Source organism: Octopus bimaculoides, chromosome 1 (genome assembly GCF_046866305.1).
Source record: "Octopus bimaculoides isolate indiv1 chromosome 1, ASM4686630v1, whole genome shotgun sequence".
Taxonomy (NCBI): Eukaryota; Metazoa; Mollusca; class Cephalopoda; order Octopoda; family Octopodidae; genus Octopus; species Octopus bimaculoides.
In genome coordinates, this window is record NC_142928.1 from 86167159 (window position 1) to 86186339 (window position 19181).

At 35.7% G+C, this 19181-nt stretch overlaps 1 protein-coding gene across 1 annotated transcript; it reads right to left on the reverse strand.

Moving 5' to 3' along the window:
• Positions 1-7878: 7878 nt before the first annotated feature.
• On the reverse strand, positions 7879-19180 carry LOC106868568 (NADH-ubiquinone oxidoreductase subunit 8). The gene is made up of 6 exons (XM_014913890.3): positions 19043-19180; positions 16007-16069; positions 13223-13312; positions 12581-12753; positions 10151-10279; positions 7879-8156 (listed from the first exon to the last, which is right to left on the reverse strand). The coding sequence occupies exons 1-6, from the start codon at positions 19080-19082 to the stop codon at positions 8025-8027; spliced, it is 627 nt and encodes a 208-aa protein (XP_014769376.2). The 5' UTR covers positions 19083-19180; the 3' UTR covers positions 7879-8024.
• Position 19181: the final 1 nt, after the last annotated feature.

The window sequence follows — 19181 nt, forward strand, 5'->3', positions numbered from 1 at the left end:
CCGTGTCCGTGAGTCCGTGTTTGTCTTCCACCACCGCTTGAAACCACTGTTGGTTTATTTTACATTCACGCAAATTAGCGGTTTAGCAAAAGGGTACGGTAGAGTTAGTAGCAAGCTTTAAAAAATGTAGTATTAGAGTCGATTCGTTCCCACTTCAAGGCGATTCCCTAGCATGGCCGCGGACTAAGACTGAAACAAGTGAATGATGAGCGATAACAGTTAAACATTCAGGCCTAAAAAAAAAAAATAGCGTAACCTGCAAGTCGAGGCGCGATCTAATAACCCCGAGGAGAGACTTAGTCACCAGAGAAACGTTTACACTTACCGTCCACTCCTCTGGTATGTCTAGATATTGTATACTTATATTAAAACATTTATGATCATGAAAATAGGAACCCCCTCACTGTTTACTGCAGATATATATGAATATCAAAACATTATGATTATTAAAAAAATGAAACTCCACGACCACAATGATTTATAGATCGAAGCTCAGTAGGGAGTAATTGTTTAGCTATGGATCTGTAATAACACGTAGTTGTCTTAATGAAACCAAAATAGCCAACAGGCTACTTATGTATGGGAACTAGTTCATAATGTAAACAAAAGAACGAAAGGAAACAAGGTCACTTAGTAAAGTGAGACATCGACAAATATCTACTAATTCTATTTCATTGCTACTGTAACTGATAGAAATGTTCCTATCTTACAAGCTGAGCTCAAAGGTTCAATATTTTCGAAGGAAATACAATTACGTGGACATTCAGACATTTCCCAAGGGAATTAATTTATTGTTTTGTTGCTTTTAGCCCTAGATCACTCTAATCGAGTTGACCTACTATCAAACACATACCATTCTGTCTTTTTCCTATATGCAGTTGTGTAGTTCTAGATCTACATTATTCAACGTGTCTCTTGTATGATGATGAGATGTAAATTGAGGGAGATTTGGCTGCTATTTCTTGCAGGATGACTAACCATGTAGAGAGGCTTCCTCATCTCGAAGCAAAGTATGTGATGCAAATTTGCGTGAAATGGTTATTGAAAGGCAGTGGTATTCAGGATTCAACAATGCAATGTTATACTTTTCGAGAATTGAGATGATTAACTACCAAAGACATCAGTTTCGTGTAAGAACTTGGTTGTGATAGGTTACTGAAATTTATTTATATAACCTTTCTTGTACTTGACTACAAATAATATGAACAAACAAGTTGTAAATTATAGCATTTTCCCCCACAAACAACAAAGGCTCTACGTGGCAGTTTGATCTTCTAAAATTAGCAACCAAATATCCTTCAAATCACACCTTAAAAAAGGCCGCCGAAACAAGAAGTAAATGTAATAACAAAATAAATGATTTTACTGACAGAACAAAATGGTTAAAAAGCATTCCTTTATAATCGAAACTATAGGCTAAAATATCTAAATTATAGGCTGAAATATCTAAAACATAGTCTAAAATAATTAACTATAGGGTCAAATATCGAAACTATAGACTAAAATATCTAATGTATATGCTACAATAACTAAACTATAGGCTGAAATATCGAAACTATAGGCTAAAAATTTTAAATTATAGGCGGAAATATGTAAACTATAGGCTAAAATATCTAATGTATATGCTACAATAACTTTACGATAGGCTGAAATATTGAAACTATAGGCTAAAATATCTTGAAACTATAGGCTAAACTATCTTAAGTATAGGCAAAAATAACTAAACTATAGGCTAAAATATTTAAAGTATAGGCTTAGAATATCTAATGTATAGGCTAACATATTTCAAGTATAGGCTGACATCGAAACTATATGTTAAAATATCTAAATTATAGGCTGAAATATCGAAACTATAGGCTAAAACATCTAAAATATAGGCTAAAATAACAAAACTATAGGTTCAAATATCGTAACTATAGGCTAAAATATCTAAAGTATAGGCTAAAATTCCAGGGTTTAGTGAAATGTCTTTGAATGCCATAGATGCATTAAGAAATAGAGTTAAACGCAGGTGTTATTCAAATCTTGATACTTTCGGAAGTATGAAGATTTGAATAGCACCTGCATTTAACTCCGTTTCTTAATTTATATATATATATATATATATATATGCATGTGTGTATGCACATATATATATATGTAACCTCGTGGACATCGGTACCATTTTCCTATTTCTCCGTTCTTCCATTCTCCGAACTTTCCATCGTTCCGACGAAGGGCTACGCCCGAAACGTCATACACTCTCTCTTTCCTTTCCTGAGCGTCCAATAACACTATCCATATCACGTCCTCACTTTGTTGTTTTTTTGTTATTGTTTTTTTGAACTTATATATATATATATGTGTGTGTGTGTGTGTGTGTGTGTGTATATGTGTGTGCATATGTTTGTGTGTTTCTGTTTGTCCCCCCAACATCGCTTGACAACCGATGCTGGTGTGTTTATATCCCCGTTACTTAGCGGTCCGGCAAAAGAGATCGATAGAATAAGTACTAGGCTTACAAAGAATAAGTCCTGGTCGATTTGCTCGATGGCCACAGTCAAATGACTGAAACAAGTATAAGGGTAAAAGAGCAAAGAGTATATATATATATATAGGTGCAGGAGTAGCAGTGTGGTATGTGGCTTGCTTACCAATCACATGGTCCTGGGTTCAGTCCCACTGCTTGGCACCTTGGGTAAGTGTCTTCTACTACAGCCTGTGTTTATGTCCCCGTAACTTAGCAGTTCAGTAAAAAGAGACCGATAGAATAAGTTCTAGGCTTACAAAAAATAAGTCCTGGGGTCGATTTGCTCGACTAAAGGGGTGCCCCAGCATGACCGCAGTCAAATGACTGAGGCAAGGAAAAGAATTAAAGAATATATATATGTGTGTATGTGTGTGCATATTTATATATGTGTGTATATATATGTGTGTGTGTGTATGTATATATATATATATATGTATATATATATATATATATATATATATATATATATATATATATATATATATATATATTAAAAATGGGGAAGACCAGTTTATGGGATTATCTTAGGTTTCCCGTCCATAAATATATATATCTTTCAGTTAGTGGAGACAGCAGTACCCTTAACTGACAAAAGGAAGTGCGGTAAGCTAGAGTGTGCACCACCCGGGGCAGCCCTTGTGTTTGCTGCTTCTCCTCCGACCCCTCCAAGCTTATTCATGCTTGTATTATACAGCAGACCCCAAAATGCCGCCCCCATAAAAGCATTGACTGGGATGGACCGCTACCCTTGCATAGTGCTTGAAGAAGTAGCGGTTATATAATATGAATTTATATATTTGAAATAAACTGGCAATTGAAACACTTGTAGTGATGCCCTGAAGTATTCATTCGGCTTATTCTTGCTTACTATATATATCACACTACATAAAATGTACCATTATTCCTTTGATACAAATATGGATTTGCAGGATAACCGGCACCAGTGAACAGCTGTTTAAACTCTGTATTGACTGCTGATCTGAACGGCTGAATCACCTAGAAGTTTATACGGAACAATCAACCTAGCCAAAAATTTGCGGAGATGCTTCTATGTTAATTTGCCTTGATTTAATTCATCCTTTTTATTTTAATGTATGTACGTATTTATATTTGTATGTATGCATGTATGTACGAAAGTATGTGTGTGTGTGCGATGTTTTGTATATATGTGCGTGTGTGTGTGTGTATGTGCATGTTTGTGTAATCAAACGTATTATTAACCATCATTTGATTACCTTTCACTTAATGCAGTTTGTTTCACTAAGTCCGCCATCTTACATTTATAAAGTTCGAACAATCGTCAAAGAAAATGGGTTTTAACAAAACTATGGCTAACAGAATACTTTCTTGTTTTGTTTTTTTGGAGGGTGTTTATTTTAAACTTTGGGTTGATAATTGGTGGGAAAAGCAGTACGAAACATTTAAGGTTACTCAGAAACTCCTTTACATTCACAATTACGATAGAGCATGATGGAACATGCATTTCAAAATGAACACATTTACACCAACTATCTTTCTGTCTGTCTCTCTCTTTCTCTCCCTCTCAGTTAAATGAAATAAAAGTGTGTGTGTGTGTATGTATGTGGGTATAGTATGTTAATTCTCTCTCTTTCTTTCTTTCTTTCTCTCTATCCAGTTAAATCGAATGGATAATTAGTTCTCTGCACACATGCACGTGCGTGTCTGTGAATACTGGCTTAATTCTTTTTTTGAAACAGGCTCAAGGCTATAAATAATATAACATAAATATCGGGTTGAAAAACCCTTTTTGGATAGAAAAAGTTGAAGATAACCTCATAAGCTTTCATTTATAGCTTTATGCTGCAGGATTTACTGTTCCAAAACAGAATTATCTCGCGTTCTCTTGAAAGTTTATAAAATTCTTATGGTTGAAAACATGGCTATTAATCAGAAGGTATGCAAGTTTATGTGGAGGCGCAACGGCCCAGTGGTTAGGGCAGCAGACTCGCGGTTTCGATTCCCAGACTGGGCGTTGTGAGTGTTTATTGAGTGAAAACACCTAAAGCTCCACGAGGCTCCGGCAGGGGATGGTGGTGAACCCTGCTGTACTCTTTCACCACAACTTTCTCTCACTATTGCTTCCTGTTTCTGTTGTGCCTGTAATTCAAAGGGTCAGCCTTGTCACTCTGTGTCATGCTGAATATCCCCGAGAACTACGTTAAGGGTACACATGTACACAAGCAGGCTGTTCCGTTGATCGGATCAACTGGAACCCTCGTCGTCGTAAGCGACGGGGTGCCAACAACATGCAAGTTTATGTGATGCTGGAGTAGAGAGCTTTGAAACCAAACACAGGAAATTGTATGGAGGGAGGAGGAGACATCATCAACCCTACGCAGCTGTTGTTCAGGGTCACTTTCTGTGCCCTCAGTGCTACAGGAGCTGCTTCTCTCATATCAGTTTTATTCAACCATGTCTGTTCCCATGAGAAACAATTTGCTGGAGGCAGAGAAGGATGAATGTCCTGGATCAACGCTGTCGTCACTTTTGATGGGCCATCATAAGCAAGCAAGTAAGCAAATGTGATAGAGAGGGAGTGAGAGTGAGAGAAAGATGTAATCAATTGAACCAAACACCTTTATTTACTGTTAGTTATTTCATTGACTATTAGTGAGAAGCTAATCATCATCATCATCATCATCGTTTAACGTCCGCTTTCCATGCTAGCATGGGTTGGACGACTTGACTGAGGACTGGTGAAACCGGATGGCAACACCAGGCTCCAATCTAAATTTGGCAGAGTTTCTACAGCTGGATGCCCTTCCTAACGCCAACCACATTATACCCAGCAAAAGCCAGTTGTTGAGTGAGTAATACAGGCTGTTGCAAATTATTTCTTGGTTTTGTTATTGTTTAGCTTTAAGTCAACTCTGACTAAAGAAATCTATGGTTAATGACGTTTCAACCATAACCACCCTTTTGTTTTCTATATCAGAAACTCCTTTAGTCAATATGTTCCCTTTTATATGATTGTAGAGTACAATTTGATGGTAATTTGGCTGCTATTTCTAACAAGTCAATTGACCATGTAGAGACTTCCACATTGGTTCTGCATTGTCTACCAAAGGTGTTTTACCAATAACTAATTTCTGCTCAAGTTGGCTTCCATTCTCTCTATTGTTGGAAAGAATTATGTAAGATGTGTTTGCTATCAAGTCTGCAATTCAATACCACTGCTCCAGGTCCCATACAGCTTGTAAGACTGACATCTATGTCCTTGACCAAGTAAGCAATCCGCTAAGCCTGTTAAACATTGTATGTTAGCAGAAACTGATATACCACCAGCAAACCATCTTGCCTGGTATTATCTCAAGCAAGCTTTGTTGAAGAAAACCACAGAAGAAATAATGAACTGATGATGTGAAAAAAAATAGATGGGCAACCAACCTGTATGTCACCTACTGAGAATTGCTCCAAGTGCAATCACACTGATGACCAGTCAAGGAAGTCACAATACATTGCTTCTCAATCTCATGGTACAATGAAGACATGGTTTTAGTAGAGCTTATCAAAAACCTGCCTGAGATTCTTGTGCTTTAGGTCAGCACAAAGAGCATCTCTTTGATGCATTAATGCAAGCTTTCATTTACAGACAACTTTGTAGTTTTATCAATTAGGTACTCTTTCAAATTCCAAATTTACTAAGAGAGTGAAGTTTTTTACCTTTCCTGAAGGTGTAGATGTATTATACATACCTGATCTTAGACATATTTTTTATGGGCCCAGTATAATTCTTCTCAACACGATTTTACCTGTACTTTTTCAAAGCACTTGATTTGTGTAGTTATTGTTTAGCTCCATAGTCTGATCAAAGCTGTTCTAACCTTGACCGTTCCATCATTGTTTTCAGTTGTAGTGTATCCAGAAACTATATGGTCCAATCTTTTCCTTCTTTTCATGTGTGGGATCTTAAGAAAAGGTGAATGAATGTTTGACTACTATCTTAAGTAGGTTGAGCAACTATATGTATTCCATTATTGCAATGGATATTGTGCTGGTGTTTCGCATATCTAGGCAATATTACCATAGCAATATTTCCTATACAATTATAGCTAACTTTTAGAATGCTGATGATGAGGTGAAATCTTAGCTTTGAAAGAATGAATTAGTTTCTCTCTCTCACCTACAATATGATGATCGTCATCATTGGGAATTTGATCATATCCAAAGGATAAGTTACAGTCAGTTAAGATAAAGTATTTCAAATAGAAAGTAATAGTGATGTTTCAAACAAGGGGTGTGGTTCTCAATGAGCTAACAGTATTGGTGATGCAAAATTCATATAAGATTCACAGATTCTGATAATCTCCTTGATTTTTGAGTGTTTCTGCTCAGTAATTTTCTGTCACTCTGTATGTATTTAAATCATGTTTGTCAAGTTTTATGTGTGCATTTGTTATCTCCCTGCATTCAGAGCACTCAAGTTAATAGAGCCTCTACAGTCACTCAACAAGCTAGAAATAGCAGCCAAATCTTCAACTCACATATTACCATCTTAATAAAAGACTCATCAGATAATGTTGTCCTTAATGTGCAAAAGAGATGGTCATGACTAGGGTGCCTTTGATCCATGGGTATACTCACTCAGTAGGTGACTTGAGACAAAACAATAACTGCAAAGTTGAACAGTTTGGTCTTTACCAAGTTTCACATGGTAGTATACATTCAATCTATTCATCACAAACCTACCTTGTTTTAACTTAGTTGTTGTAGTCCTTATGACCCTTTATTACTTAGTTTATCTGGCATATGTCTCTTATCTTTGAGACAGTTAAAGCTAACAATCTCTCACAAATTTATACCAGTTCTGATATCACTTCTAACTGTATTTGATATTTTCATTTCTGCTTTTAAATAAAATGCAATTCTTAACAAATTTTAACAAACTGTAGTGACAAATATATATTCTTTCTGTAAACATTGCTGTTTAAGGGGAAAATATTATTTTCTACAGCATGGAAGGCACATATTAGTCATTCAAAATCAAAAACACACAAACACTGTTATTTTCAATTTGTGTCAGTGACTAGGTTGCAGTTGATGCAACAAAAGTTTGGACACCAAATAATAAATATTTAATTGAATTTAACAGATTTAAATCATTTGCCAGGCAAATACAGCTCCAAAATTATTCTTGTTTGTTCATCATAATCATCCTTTAACATCCGTGTGTTGGGTGCTTTTAACTTGGTACCAACACAAGCACTTTTACATGGTGCTGGCATGAGTGGTTTATACATGGCACCAGCACAGGACTCTTGCAGGCCAATCCTCTTCAACAGGGGATACGGAAATTAACATTTCTGCTGGGGAGGACAGGTCTTTTAAGAAATAAAGAATGACAGGCATTATTTGCAATAATGAAATTTAATGTACAAGGTATTTTCATATGCATAAGTACAGTACAAAATGTCAACCTATTGAACTCCATCTAGAAAAGAAACAAGTTACCAACTCATGCTGTCAGGGGTAATCTAAACTAGTACTAAACTAGTTATCGGTATAAATAGTCAGCCTGGAGATTAGCAGCTATTTCAGGTTCCCATCTGTCACCATTTGAAAGTAACTTTTCTTTATTATAAAGTAATTCTTCTCGAGTTTCAGTGGAATACTCAAAATTGGGACCCTGAGAAAAAGAAAAAGGAATAGAAAATCATAAGGAAGTCTATCCAGAGCATTTTTGAAATTTTTACAAATGCATGACTACAAAAATAATTTAAACAAATCATCTACACTTTTATATCAAGATATAAATTCAAAGTAAAAAAGAGTCAACTTGAAAAAATTTTCAAGGTAATGAATGGTATAAGAAAATTATAGAAATTGATGATTAATATATTTGTCAGAAATGGATATCAGATATACTTCACACTGAAATTTAAATTATGGTAAATACCAATGCAGTCTTGTAAAATCAATGTTTATAATGAAAGATTTCATGAAGTAAAATTAGATTCCAAAATTAACTACAATTTTTCATTTAGCATATTTGGTAGAGACATGGCTGAATAGTTAAGATGTTCCCTCTGCAACCACAAGGTTTTAAGTTCATTCCTACAGCACAGCATCTTGGGCTGGTGCCTTCTACTACATTATCCAATATTTAGTGAGCAAATCTGGTAAACAAAAATTGTACAAACTTCAGTGTGTGTGTGTGTGTGTGTGCGCATGTGTGTATGAATGATTACATTCTGAAATTGCATAATAAAATTGTTGTCTTTTGTCATTTCCCAGTCAACAAACCATCTGGTGGCTCTGCACTTTAGAACACAAGTGGAATGGAAATTGTTTTACATAAAAATACAGCTTAGTATTAGAGGTAGGGAGGGCATTCAGCTGTAAAACAATGTCTCAACAATATGCATTCATCTAACCTTTGAACTTGAAACAAAGTCCATCAGAGAAATGGAACCAAGTCAATTATAGTGAAATTGTTACTACACTGAATACATGATTGTTTTAATTGCCTATTAAGAAGAGGAAGGGTGGCATCCATAACCCTTTTTAAGGGCTCCAAGACAGATGGGAGGAAATTCTTCCCATAGATTTGACCTAAATCCTAGCAATAAAGTGGACCCTGCTAAATGCACCCAAGGACCAGATTATGGGGCAAACTACCAAAGAACAGGAATAGTCCCTTTGATGAGCTTCCTTTCAGTTTCAGTTTATCCAATTTCATAGACAATGTTTTAGTTAACCCAAGGCTATGTTAAAAAACATTTGTTCAAGGCACTGTTCAGTTGGAATTGAACCCAAAACCATGTGTTTCCAAAACGAACTTCTTAACTACACAACCCTACTTGTGACCATGTTAATATCTGTTGAGGTTACATCCTGGTTGTGATTTCTAATGTTTCTTCAGTAAAAGTTTTAATTCGTTCATTTCTTTTACATCCACTTTTCCATGCTAGCATGGATTAGATGGATATATTGTTGAGGCATTGTTCTACAGGTGGGTGTCCTTCTTATCACCTAACCCTTACTTGTTTTTTCAAGTTAGGAGCCACTTATTTCACTTCTTTGAAAGCACAAAACCAAGATGTGATTTGTTGACAGAGGAAATAACAACAATCTCTCTGCTTGTAGCTCAACAATTTTCAAAGAAACACAAATGTAAACAAATGCAGACACACAAGTACACACACACACACATGCACATATACATAGGGCTTTGTGCAGTTTCTGTTTGCCAGATTTACACACAAGGCAATGGTTGGTTGAGGACCAAAAATGCCACACAGTGAGGCCTAACCTGAGACCATATGGTTGTGAAGCAAACTTCTTAACCAGACAGCTATGCCCGCACCTATTAACCTGAACAATATATGCGATAAGCACCAATTTGAGAGGAACAGAATAGAATGTTATACATTAAAATGATTTTTAAGGTAATGGAAACAAAATATATTTTATGAAAATTCACTTTCATTCTTCATCAAGATCTTACATGGAAAAATGGATATGAAATGGTGATGACAATACACATCCTTCACAAAGGCATTAGAGACACACATATATGGAATCAAAACAGTATTGTAGAGTCAGTTTGCATGAAAATTTAAAGACTACCATAGCTATAATTTGTATTTATTATTCATAAAATGAAAAGTAAACTTTTACCTCAACGATTGCATCAACAGGACAAGCTTCCTGACAGAATCCACAATAAATACATTTTGTCATATCAATATCATATCTGGTAGTTCTACGACTGCCATCAGCACGTGGTTCAGCTTCAATGGTAATAGCCTGTAGATATATATATATATATATATAATATATATGTACACATGCACACACACACATATATATCAAAGAAACAGAGAAAACAATTACGCTCTGCAGAAGTAAATATTTTATCTTCAACCTAACATCATAAAACAACTGATTTATACCAAATTTTTCTATACTAGTTTGACTGGAGTGATTGCTGAGAATTTAGATATTGACACATTTTAGGAACAAATGATTTTACAACTATATCTCTTTCATAACTATGAAAACAGCAGCTGGGTAGATTAACATTCATCTAACAGTGAATTTTTTTACAAGCACAAAGCAAGGTTTGAGCATATAACCATACACTTATTGTTCCAGTACCTTAATTATACCATACACTAAATTTCAAGTATTTTGGGGTTTTTTTAAAGTTTTTTACTCTATTTTTCAATGCTAGCATGAATAAGATATACCTTGCAAACTTATAACTTTTGCATTTTCTTAGATCAACTGAATTTACGGTTAATGCTAATACAATGGCAAACAGACTGAAGCAACTAGTTACCTGCTTTGCCCAGGTTCACAGATAGTGAAAAATTGTAGCATGGCTATTGTAAACCAACAAATTTAACAGTTCTTTTTTGGAACAGTGAATCTCAAAGCACAGAAAAAGTTGAAGGCTGCCTGTGGGACATTACAGGCCTGTGGAGACATGACAACTTTTGACTATTTCTCACCAAATGCAATTTAGAGTTTTATGTGCATCAAGATTCACTGTTCCAAAAAATAATTATTTCATGTTTTCTCAAAAGATTATAAATTCTAATGACATAAATAAAATTTAACAGTGCTATATGTTGTTTATGCATGCCTGTCCATGACCACAGTTAAACCTATGAATTTCCCTGAAACAGTTAATCAACTATCCCACTTCTTTCTCTTCACTGCTTTAGACATGAGTTTATAGAACTCTAAGTTGTCTCTAAGAGAGAAACTAAACAAATATTAAATTCTTAACAAAAGTTACTGCCAAAAAATATACAAATTAAAAAGCACAAACATTCTACCATTGGACCAAAACAACCCCTTGAATTTCTCAATCCATTTCTCAACTAGCAAGAACTGTATGTTGTTTACATTATTAAAATTTAGAAACTTAGAGAGAACATGAAATAATTTGCTTTTAACCCATTCAGTGTGGAATGAAGATATATCTACTCAACATTTCACTACCGTTAACTGCAAAGAGTGATTTTACTCCATAACTTTGAAAAAAACCCTCTCCGTCTGCTGCAAGAAGAGGAGACACCCTCCTGTGACACTTTTTAAAGACAAATTTTCAAATTTTCTTTATTTTTTTTTTCACATATTTCATCAAATATATCTTTACAGAGAGAGAATCAAATACTTTTAGTGGTGGATATGAAAACCATACCTGCAAGAGATACTCAAAAAGTATCTACAAAAGCAGAAAATATCAATTTTACCATTTGGCGGACAATTAATATCATTATGGGAATGAGCGGAAATTTAATTACATAATCAAACGGTTAATAAATAGTAGCGTTAAAAACACTACAATTTATAACCTTATCAACTGTTAAAAATAAATTATTTCAAATTCTCTCAAAGTTTCCAAATTCTTATGACATAAAATGGTTGGCATTAGGAAGGGCATCCAGCTGTAGAAACCATGCCAAATCAGACTGGAATTTGGTGCAGTTGACCAGCTTTGGTCAAACCGTCCAACCCAACAACAGACATTAAATGATGATGATCATGATAATGATGAACAACATACAATACTTGCTGGTAAAAACAGTTTTTAAAGTGAATAGAGAAATTTGACGGGTAGCTGTAGTTCCAGTGGTAGAACATCTGTCATGGTTACAGAAGATATATGTTCAAGTCCCATAGGCAGCCTTCAATTTTTTCTATCCAAATGGATTTTTGACCCAATGTTTACACGCTATTATTTATAGCTTTATCTACTTTGAGTTGGACCATTAAAAACGAATTATAAATTAACCTTTTTGTTACCAACCCGGCTGAAACCGGCTCTGGCTCTGAGTACAAATGTCTTGTTTTCATAAGTTTTGAATTAAAATCTTCCACTAAACCTTAGTCACAATTTATGTTCCTAACACTAACTGAATGATAACTAAGTTATTTTACTGAATTCTTTGTTATATTTGAAGTAACTGAAAGAAACAGAGAGCATCTCAAAATAAATACAGTAACAAAAGGGTTAAACTACTATAATTCTGAACAGTTAAAATACGATATCATCATAAATAATCTAGATAAATCATGCAATTTCTGATCTGTTACCTGAGCTGGGCAAATAGCTTCACAAAGCTTGCAAGCAATGCATCTTTCTTCTCCAGATGGATACCTGCGTAAAGCATGCTCCCCACGAAATCGTGGACTGAGTGGGCCTTTCTCGAAAGGGTAGTTGATTGTGGCAGGCTCTTTGAAAAGATGACCAAAGACAAGTGCAAGACCTAGAAATGAAAGAGAAAAAAAGAAATAACCAGGAATACCTTGAAATATTTTTGCAACATACTTTCACACATGTCATTCTACTATAGACCCAAGCCAACCATAGCCTTGTGCATGAACTTAGTAGATGGAAACTGAAAGAAGCTTGCTGTGTGTGTGTGTGGGGGGTGTCTGTTCCTGCATAAAACATGTCCAGGCTGTTTACTGTTCAATAGATTAGGAGTTTATTACCTTGCTTGGTAACAAGGGGTGATTAGTGACAGGAGGGAATCTGGCCATAAAAAAAAACACTGTCTCAATGTACTTTCATCTGACCCATGCAAGCAGGGAAAAGCAGACATAAAAATAATGATGATGACACATACACACACACATATATATATATATATATATATATATACACACACACACATGCACATACAACATAGAGCAAAATCACTACCATAAAAGATAAACTCTAAATAATCTTACCACCGATCATTTCTCCCCAGAAGGTTGTTCTTGCGGCTCGATCTGTGATATCAGCCCACTTCATGCTAGGCTCAGGAGGACTTACATCCTCTGAAAAGAGATCATGTGCATCACGATTAGAGATTATTACCAATATTAAGAAAGGCAACAAGCAGTAGACATTGTACAAAACAAAACAAATAATTATCATTCAAAATAGAAAAGTGTTCAATAAAATGATAAAGTATAAAACATAATAAATTCATATTACACAGGAGATGACAAAGGATTGAGATATCTGGTGCCTTGCTGTACTCAAGACCAGTCCACCACAGCAAAATTGATACTGGAGCTGGGGTTACACAAAAAGCATCCAGTGCACTTTGTAAAATGGTTGACATTAGGAAAGGCATCAAGTCATAGAAATCATGCTAGAACAGACAATGGAGCCTGGTGTGGTCCCTGGCCTTACCAGCTCCTGTAAAACCATCCAACCCAAAACCAGCATGTAAAACAGACGTTAAATGATAATGATGATGCTGATGATGTGATGGACAAAGTTTGACAATATCTTTATATATGATTTATAATGGAGGTTTTTCAATGCAATATTGTAGTTTAATAGAAGGAAAACAAAAATCCATTGCTTGATTTAGCACCACCACCAATAACAACCCCTCTAGACTGCCTTTCACAAAGCCCATTATGCTGTAAACATTCAGATCAGATCTTCCAACTGAGGAAACTCAATATTTTAATAAGATGCTTCCTACTGCAGCAGCCCAGGAGTCGTAGTTTCTTCTTCCCCATCCCTACTTTCCAAAGTCATGAGCACTGTCAAAAAGAATCATGAGCCAAAGAATCATCAACATTATTTTTATGTCCACGGTATTTCACCCATCACTGCATTCTGAGTTCAAATTCTGCCGAGGTCGACTTTGCTTTTCATCCTTTCGGGGTTGATAAATAAGTACCAGTTGAAAACCCTGAGGTCAATGTAATTGGCTTATCTCCTCCCTCAAAATTGCTGCCCTTGTGGCAAAATTTGAAACCATTATTTCTTATGTCTAATTTTCCATACTGGCATTGAGTTGGATGGGTTTCATGCAACAGCATTTTATAGCCCTCTTGTCACCAAACATTTTAGTGACCTCTTATGACATGGTATACTCACCCCAATACAAGCCATAAAATACATAGAACTCCTTATATTTGACTGCTATCAAATTCAATAACCTAATTCCCCTACCCTAATTTTTTTCTTTTTCTTTTAAAAATGCCATGCAAACAGGCATAGGACAGACAAGGTTCAGAAAAAGAAAATTTTTGGTACTAAGGTTATGCTGGTACAGTACTTAATGATAAAAAAGACATAAGTTATTAAAAAACAAAAAAAATCACCAGTCTACAGTTCATGTAGCACTGAATAAATGGAAATACTTCTAAGATTAAGAACTGACTCAAATCATGACGACCCATGCAATACATGCTAGCATGGAAAGTAGATATCAAATGCTGGAGATGAGGTGCTGAATACTACCATTGACAGGGTAGTATTCAAGTTGATTCGAGTTATATCCCTTTATGTTAAATTCAACTGCCTTTTGCCACTTAGGAGACAATAAAATTAGTACTTGAAAAATATTGGTGTTGGTATATATAAATCAGTCAACTAAAATCCTTAAAGGTGATGCTCCAGCATGACTGTAGTCCAATGACTGAAACTAGTAACAAAATAAAAATGCAAAAAGATAGTTTAAAAAATCTTACATGGGCACAGGCAAAACTTTGTGGCTAATATTTCGATTCCACTGTGTGGCACCTTAAACATATGTCTTCTGTAACCTCTTCATTGTTATAATGATTAGCCACAGAGCACTTTCTGCCCTCAGATTGTGTCTACTTAAATCAGGATGCAAACTCTTTTTTGGGATCGATGAAGAGGCTACTTCACTATTGATAGCAGTTTAGACAGGATTTTGAACTCGGGAAACATGGAACTAGAATAGACATCATCATCATCATCATCATCATCGTTTAATGTCCAGCTTCCATGCTAGCATGGGTGGAACAGAACACAATTCTACCAATCCACTACCCTGGATTCAAGGAGACCAATTCCTTGTGAGTGGAATTTGGTAGAAAGAAACTGTGTGAAAGTCCATCACAAATAAATATATATGTAGAGAATTCACAAAAAAAACAAAAAGACGAAGACAGGTGGTGTAGACAACAAACAGATGTATTAGTTTAACTCCTTTGTTCATTCTTTCAGGACTGATAAAATAAAGTACAAATTGAACACTTGGGTTGATGTAATCAACTTAACGTCCTGAAAATTGCTGGTCTTGTGCTAAAATTGGAAAGAATTATGAAAGTAAGATCAAACAGTGATGAATAGATTTGTTACTGAATATTACAAGAAATACTGACAAGGTTAAAAGTTGCAGCCTCAGTTTAATCATTTTGATAAAAATACTGCCATGGAATATTTCCTTACTGAAAAAGTCTGTAGAGAAACAGAAAAACTATAAAAATTTATGAGAGAATCAAATAAAAATATCATAAACACCAGTTCCTGAGATAGATCCTACTCCTTATTTTAGAAATGATTTAAGAAGTCAATGGAATAGTTTTAACATATACACACACTGTATTCATCTAAAACCTTACTCTAAAGTATTAAGTTCTAACTACTGGTTATTAGCATTGCTATGCCTAAGCAAAATCATTATATATATATATATATGTCTATGTATGCATGCATTATTAAGTCAACAAATTTAAAATAAATTCTATACTTACTCCATAGTGATCTATTGGGAACAATTGATGTAGCACGAGTAGAATGACATAGTATTTGATGGGCTGTAAAGAAAATGCATAAAGTTAGTCTTAAAACAATATAAAGTTAACACAACTGATGGAGCTTTACATTTCACTTCTGAGTGAAAGGTATTCCAGCCAGTTGTAGCCTATCTTTTTAGGAGTCATTATCATCATCATTTAACATCCACTTTCCATGCTGGCATGGGCTGGGCGGTTTGACTGAGGACTGGTGAGCCAGAGGCTGAACCAGGCTCAATCTGATCTGGCAAAGTTTCTACAGCTGAATGCCCTTCCTAACGCCAACCACTTCGAGAGTGTAGTGGGTGCTTTTACGTGCCACCAGCACGAGGGCTAGTCAGGTGGTTCTGGCTCAAAAGGTGTTTTTTACATGCTACCTGCACAGGAGCCAGTCCAGCGGCACTGGCAATGACCATGCTCGAATGTTGTTTTTCACGTGCCACTGGCACATGTGCCAGTAGGACGACTCTGGCAACGATCACATTCAAATGGTGCTTTCATATGCCAGCGGCATGGGAGCCAATCTGTGGCCCTGGCAACGATCACGCTTGGATGTGCTTTTAACGTTCCACTGGCATGAGTGCCAATTAGGCGGTACTGTCATCAGCCACATCAGCAATTTTGATTTGTTTTCACTTGCCTCAATAGGTCTTCACAAGCAGTGGGCCAGGTTCACATCACATTTGGATGTTCTTTTAACATTCCACTGGCATGAGTGCTAATCAGGCAGTACTGTCAGCGATTTTAATATTGATTTCACTTGCCTCAATAGGTCTTCGCAAGCAAAGTTTATTGTCCAATGAACGAGGGGTAATCATAAGTGGGCTGGTTACACCCACTGGCATAGGCCATGGGCTCACTTGGCTTGTTGGGTCTTCTCAAGCACAGCAAAGGTCTCAGTCACTAGTCATTGCCTCGGTAAGGAGTATTTAGGATATTTTCTAAAGTGGCTTTTTAGTTATTTTTTAAGAAGATAGGAGGTAATTTTAATGAGATTTGGCTGTTGTTTCTTACCATGTAAAAGCTACCTTGTTGGCTCAAATATTTCAGTCTATCAAGTGTTAGAACTTTAGAACTTCTGTTTTGTCAATTATAACAAACCACCCATTAAAAGGAGTAATCTTGTTCTTGAATGATTCCAGGTCAGTACTTATCAAACAAACCTCATAACAAACAGGCAGCTATCCAAAAGACTGGGTACAATCTATGGCTAGATCTAGTTGAGATGACATTCTGACATGTCATGTATATCTATCAGTGTTTGATGGAGACTGACTTCAGTTCACAACACTTCAACAGAAAACGCAGTCACACGAGAGCCACAGAATGATGACTGTTCCCTCTATGCTACACCATCCATGTGCCCTTCCAACTGGGGAAAGTATGAAAGTGGCAGTATTTCACAATTGCAGACATGTGTGATACTACTACAGTAAAAGGCTTGCCATTTGTTTGTAGTTCCAAAAATGTTCACATCAAGCGGGATCAAAGTTATGACTTGCATGTGGTCTAGTTTGAAGTAAAGAAAACTTGCACAGCATCATAAACACTCTCAAGTTCCAAATTATCTGAAAATTCAGCAGCAAGTGACAGTTGCTGGATCCAGCTAATTTGGGATGAGATGAGATGGTAATGAGACTAGAAGCAGGAGTCACTGGACACACAGTAGAATTTGTCAAGGAACCGTTTGCAGAGCTCCACTCTGATAGTTCTATCAAGATTGCTTCCCTTAACCTTCTACTATACCAAGAACTCACAAAACAATGTTATTATTTAACTCCTAGTTGAAGGCGTATCAATGGTCATTGTGTACTCCTCTGACACAGTTCTCAGGGTCATTAAAGCATACAAACAACCACACCACAACAATGACTGGATCTTGAAGTGAACAATCCATGATGGAACAAATATATTGTTTATAAACTTAAATTGTTATTTCTTTGGATTGACCAACTGTGGTTGGCCTATGAGTGCTCTAAGTATATTTTGTGAACTGCTTTTTCTTCATTTTCAATCTTCTATATATGCGATGTGCTAATGTTTTTGAATGTGACGATTGATTGTTATTGATGCTCTCTGATGTTGCTTGTAAAAAAAGTAAAAAGGTGTATTTCGAGTCAGGTTCCAGTGTGACTGACAAGCTTTGCGCTTAGATGGAAGGGAAGATGTTACTATATCATCTGTGTATGAGGATGTGATATGTATATTTTACGGAGGTATAGCACTGTCGTGGAGTAAGAGTTAGAAAAAAAGTAAAGGGACAGATACTTGTGGTACTCTGTTAACGAAGGTGGGGAGTGCCGAAAGTTTACGTTGTAAATCGACCTGCTAGAAATAGCAGCTACATCTTCAAATAACACTATATAACTTAAAGAAAGGAAGGACACATTGGATGAGTTTAAAATCTAAATTTGCTTCCTAAAACACAAATACATACACACCTGTAACCGTAAACAAATTATACCAATAAGATTTGAATACAAAGAATCAAATACATTTTAAATAAATAGAACTACGTTTATTATTATGCTCCAGTTTATGCAAAATAAAGAGGAAAAGAAACAAGACTTATTTTAATCGAGTATTCTGCTATGCTTACGACTTGCATTGGACAATATCAGACTGCGGAGTCTACTCAGTTCACACAACACCCAAGTACATCGGAATATTGTGAATAATAAAGTTGAATTATGGATTATATAAAACGAAATGAACCACAAATTCAACACATATGACTAGAATTGTACAGTCATTGAAAAACATTGCTAGAAGTTGTCTGTGTCAGCTGAGTGAGCTAGAAGAAAACAAATCAGATTTTTAAGACTGCACTGAGAGCACTGAAGGACGAAGCTTCCAAGGTTGTGGAAGAAAAACACTGAATGCTGTATTGACTCAGTGGATTTTGTAGAAATCTATTTTGTAATTAAACAACCTAAGCTGCATTTGCTTATCAATTACAAATTTTAAAAAAAAATTTTAATAATAGACTTTTACCTGAACGTCCCGTCGAATATATCTTTAAATAATTCGTCATATCTGCTACAAAATACGTCACCAAAATGCTGATCAAGGGGAGTTAACTACAAATTAGAGTTTCGTTTCGGAATTACTATAAAATATGGAATACCTGAAG

What these genes read in the sequence shown, in the direction of transcription:
- LOC106868568 (XM_014913890.3), bottom strand. Translation starts at nt 19,082, where the DNA reads ATGACGAATTATTTAAAGATATATTCGACGGGACGTTCAG. An exon ending in TCCCAATAGATCACTATGGA is followed by an intron (nt 13,313 to 16,006) that starts GTAAGTATAGAA and finishes ATCTCTTTTCAG; the next exon opens with AGGATGTAAGTCCTCCTGAG. An exon ending in CTGTTGATGCAATCGTTGAG is followed by an intron (nt 8,157 to 10,150) that starts GTAAAAGTTTAC and finishes TCTTTTTCTCAG; the next exon opens with GGTCCCAATTTTGAGTATTC.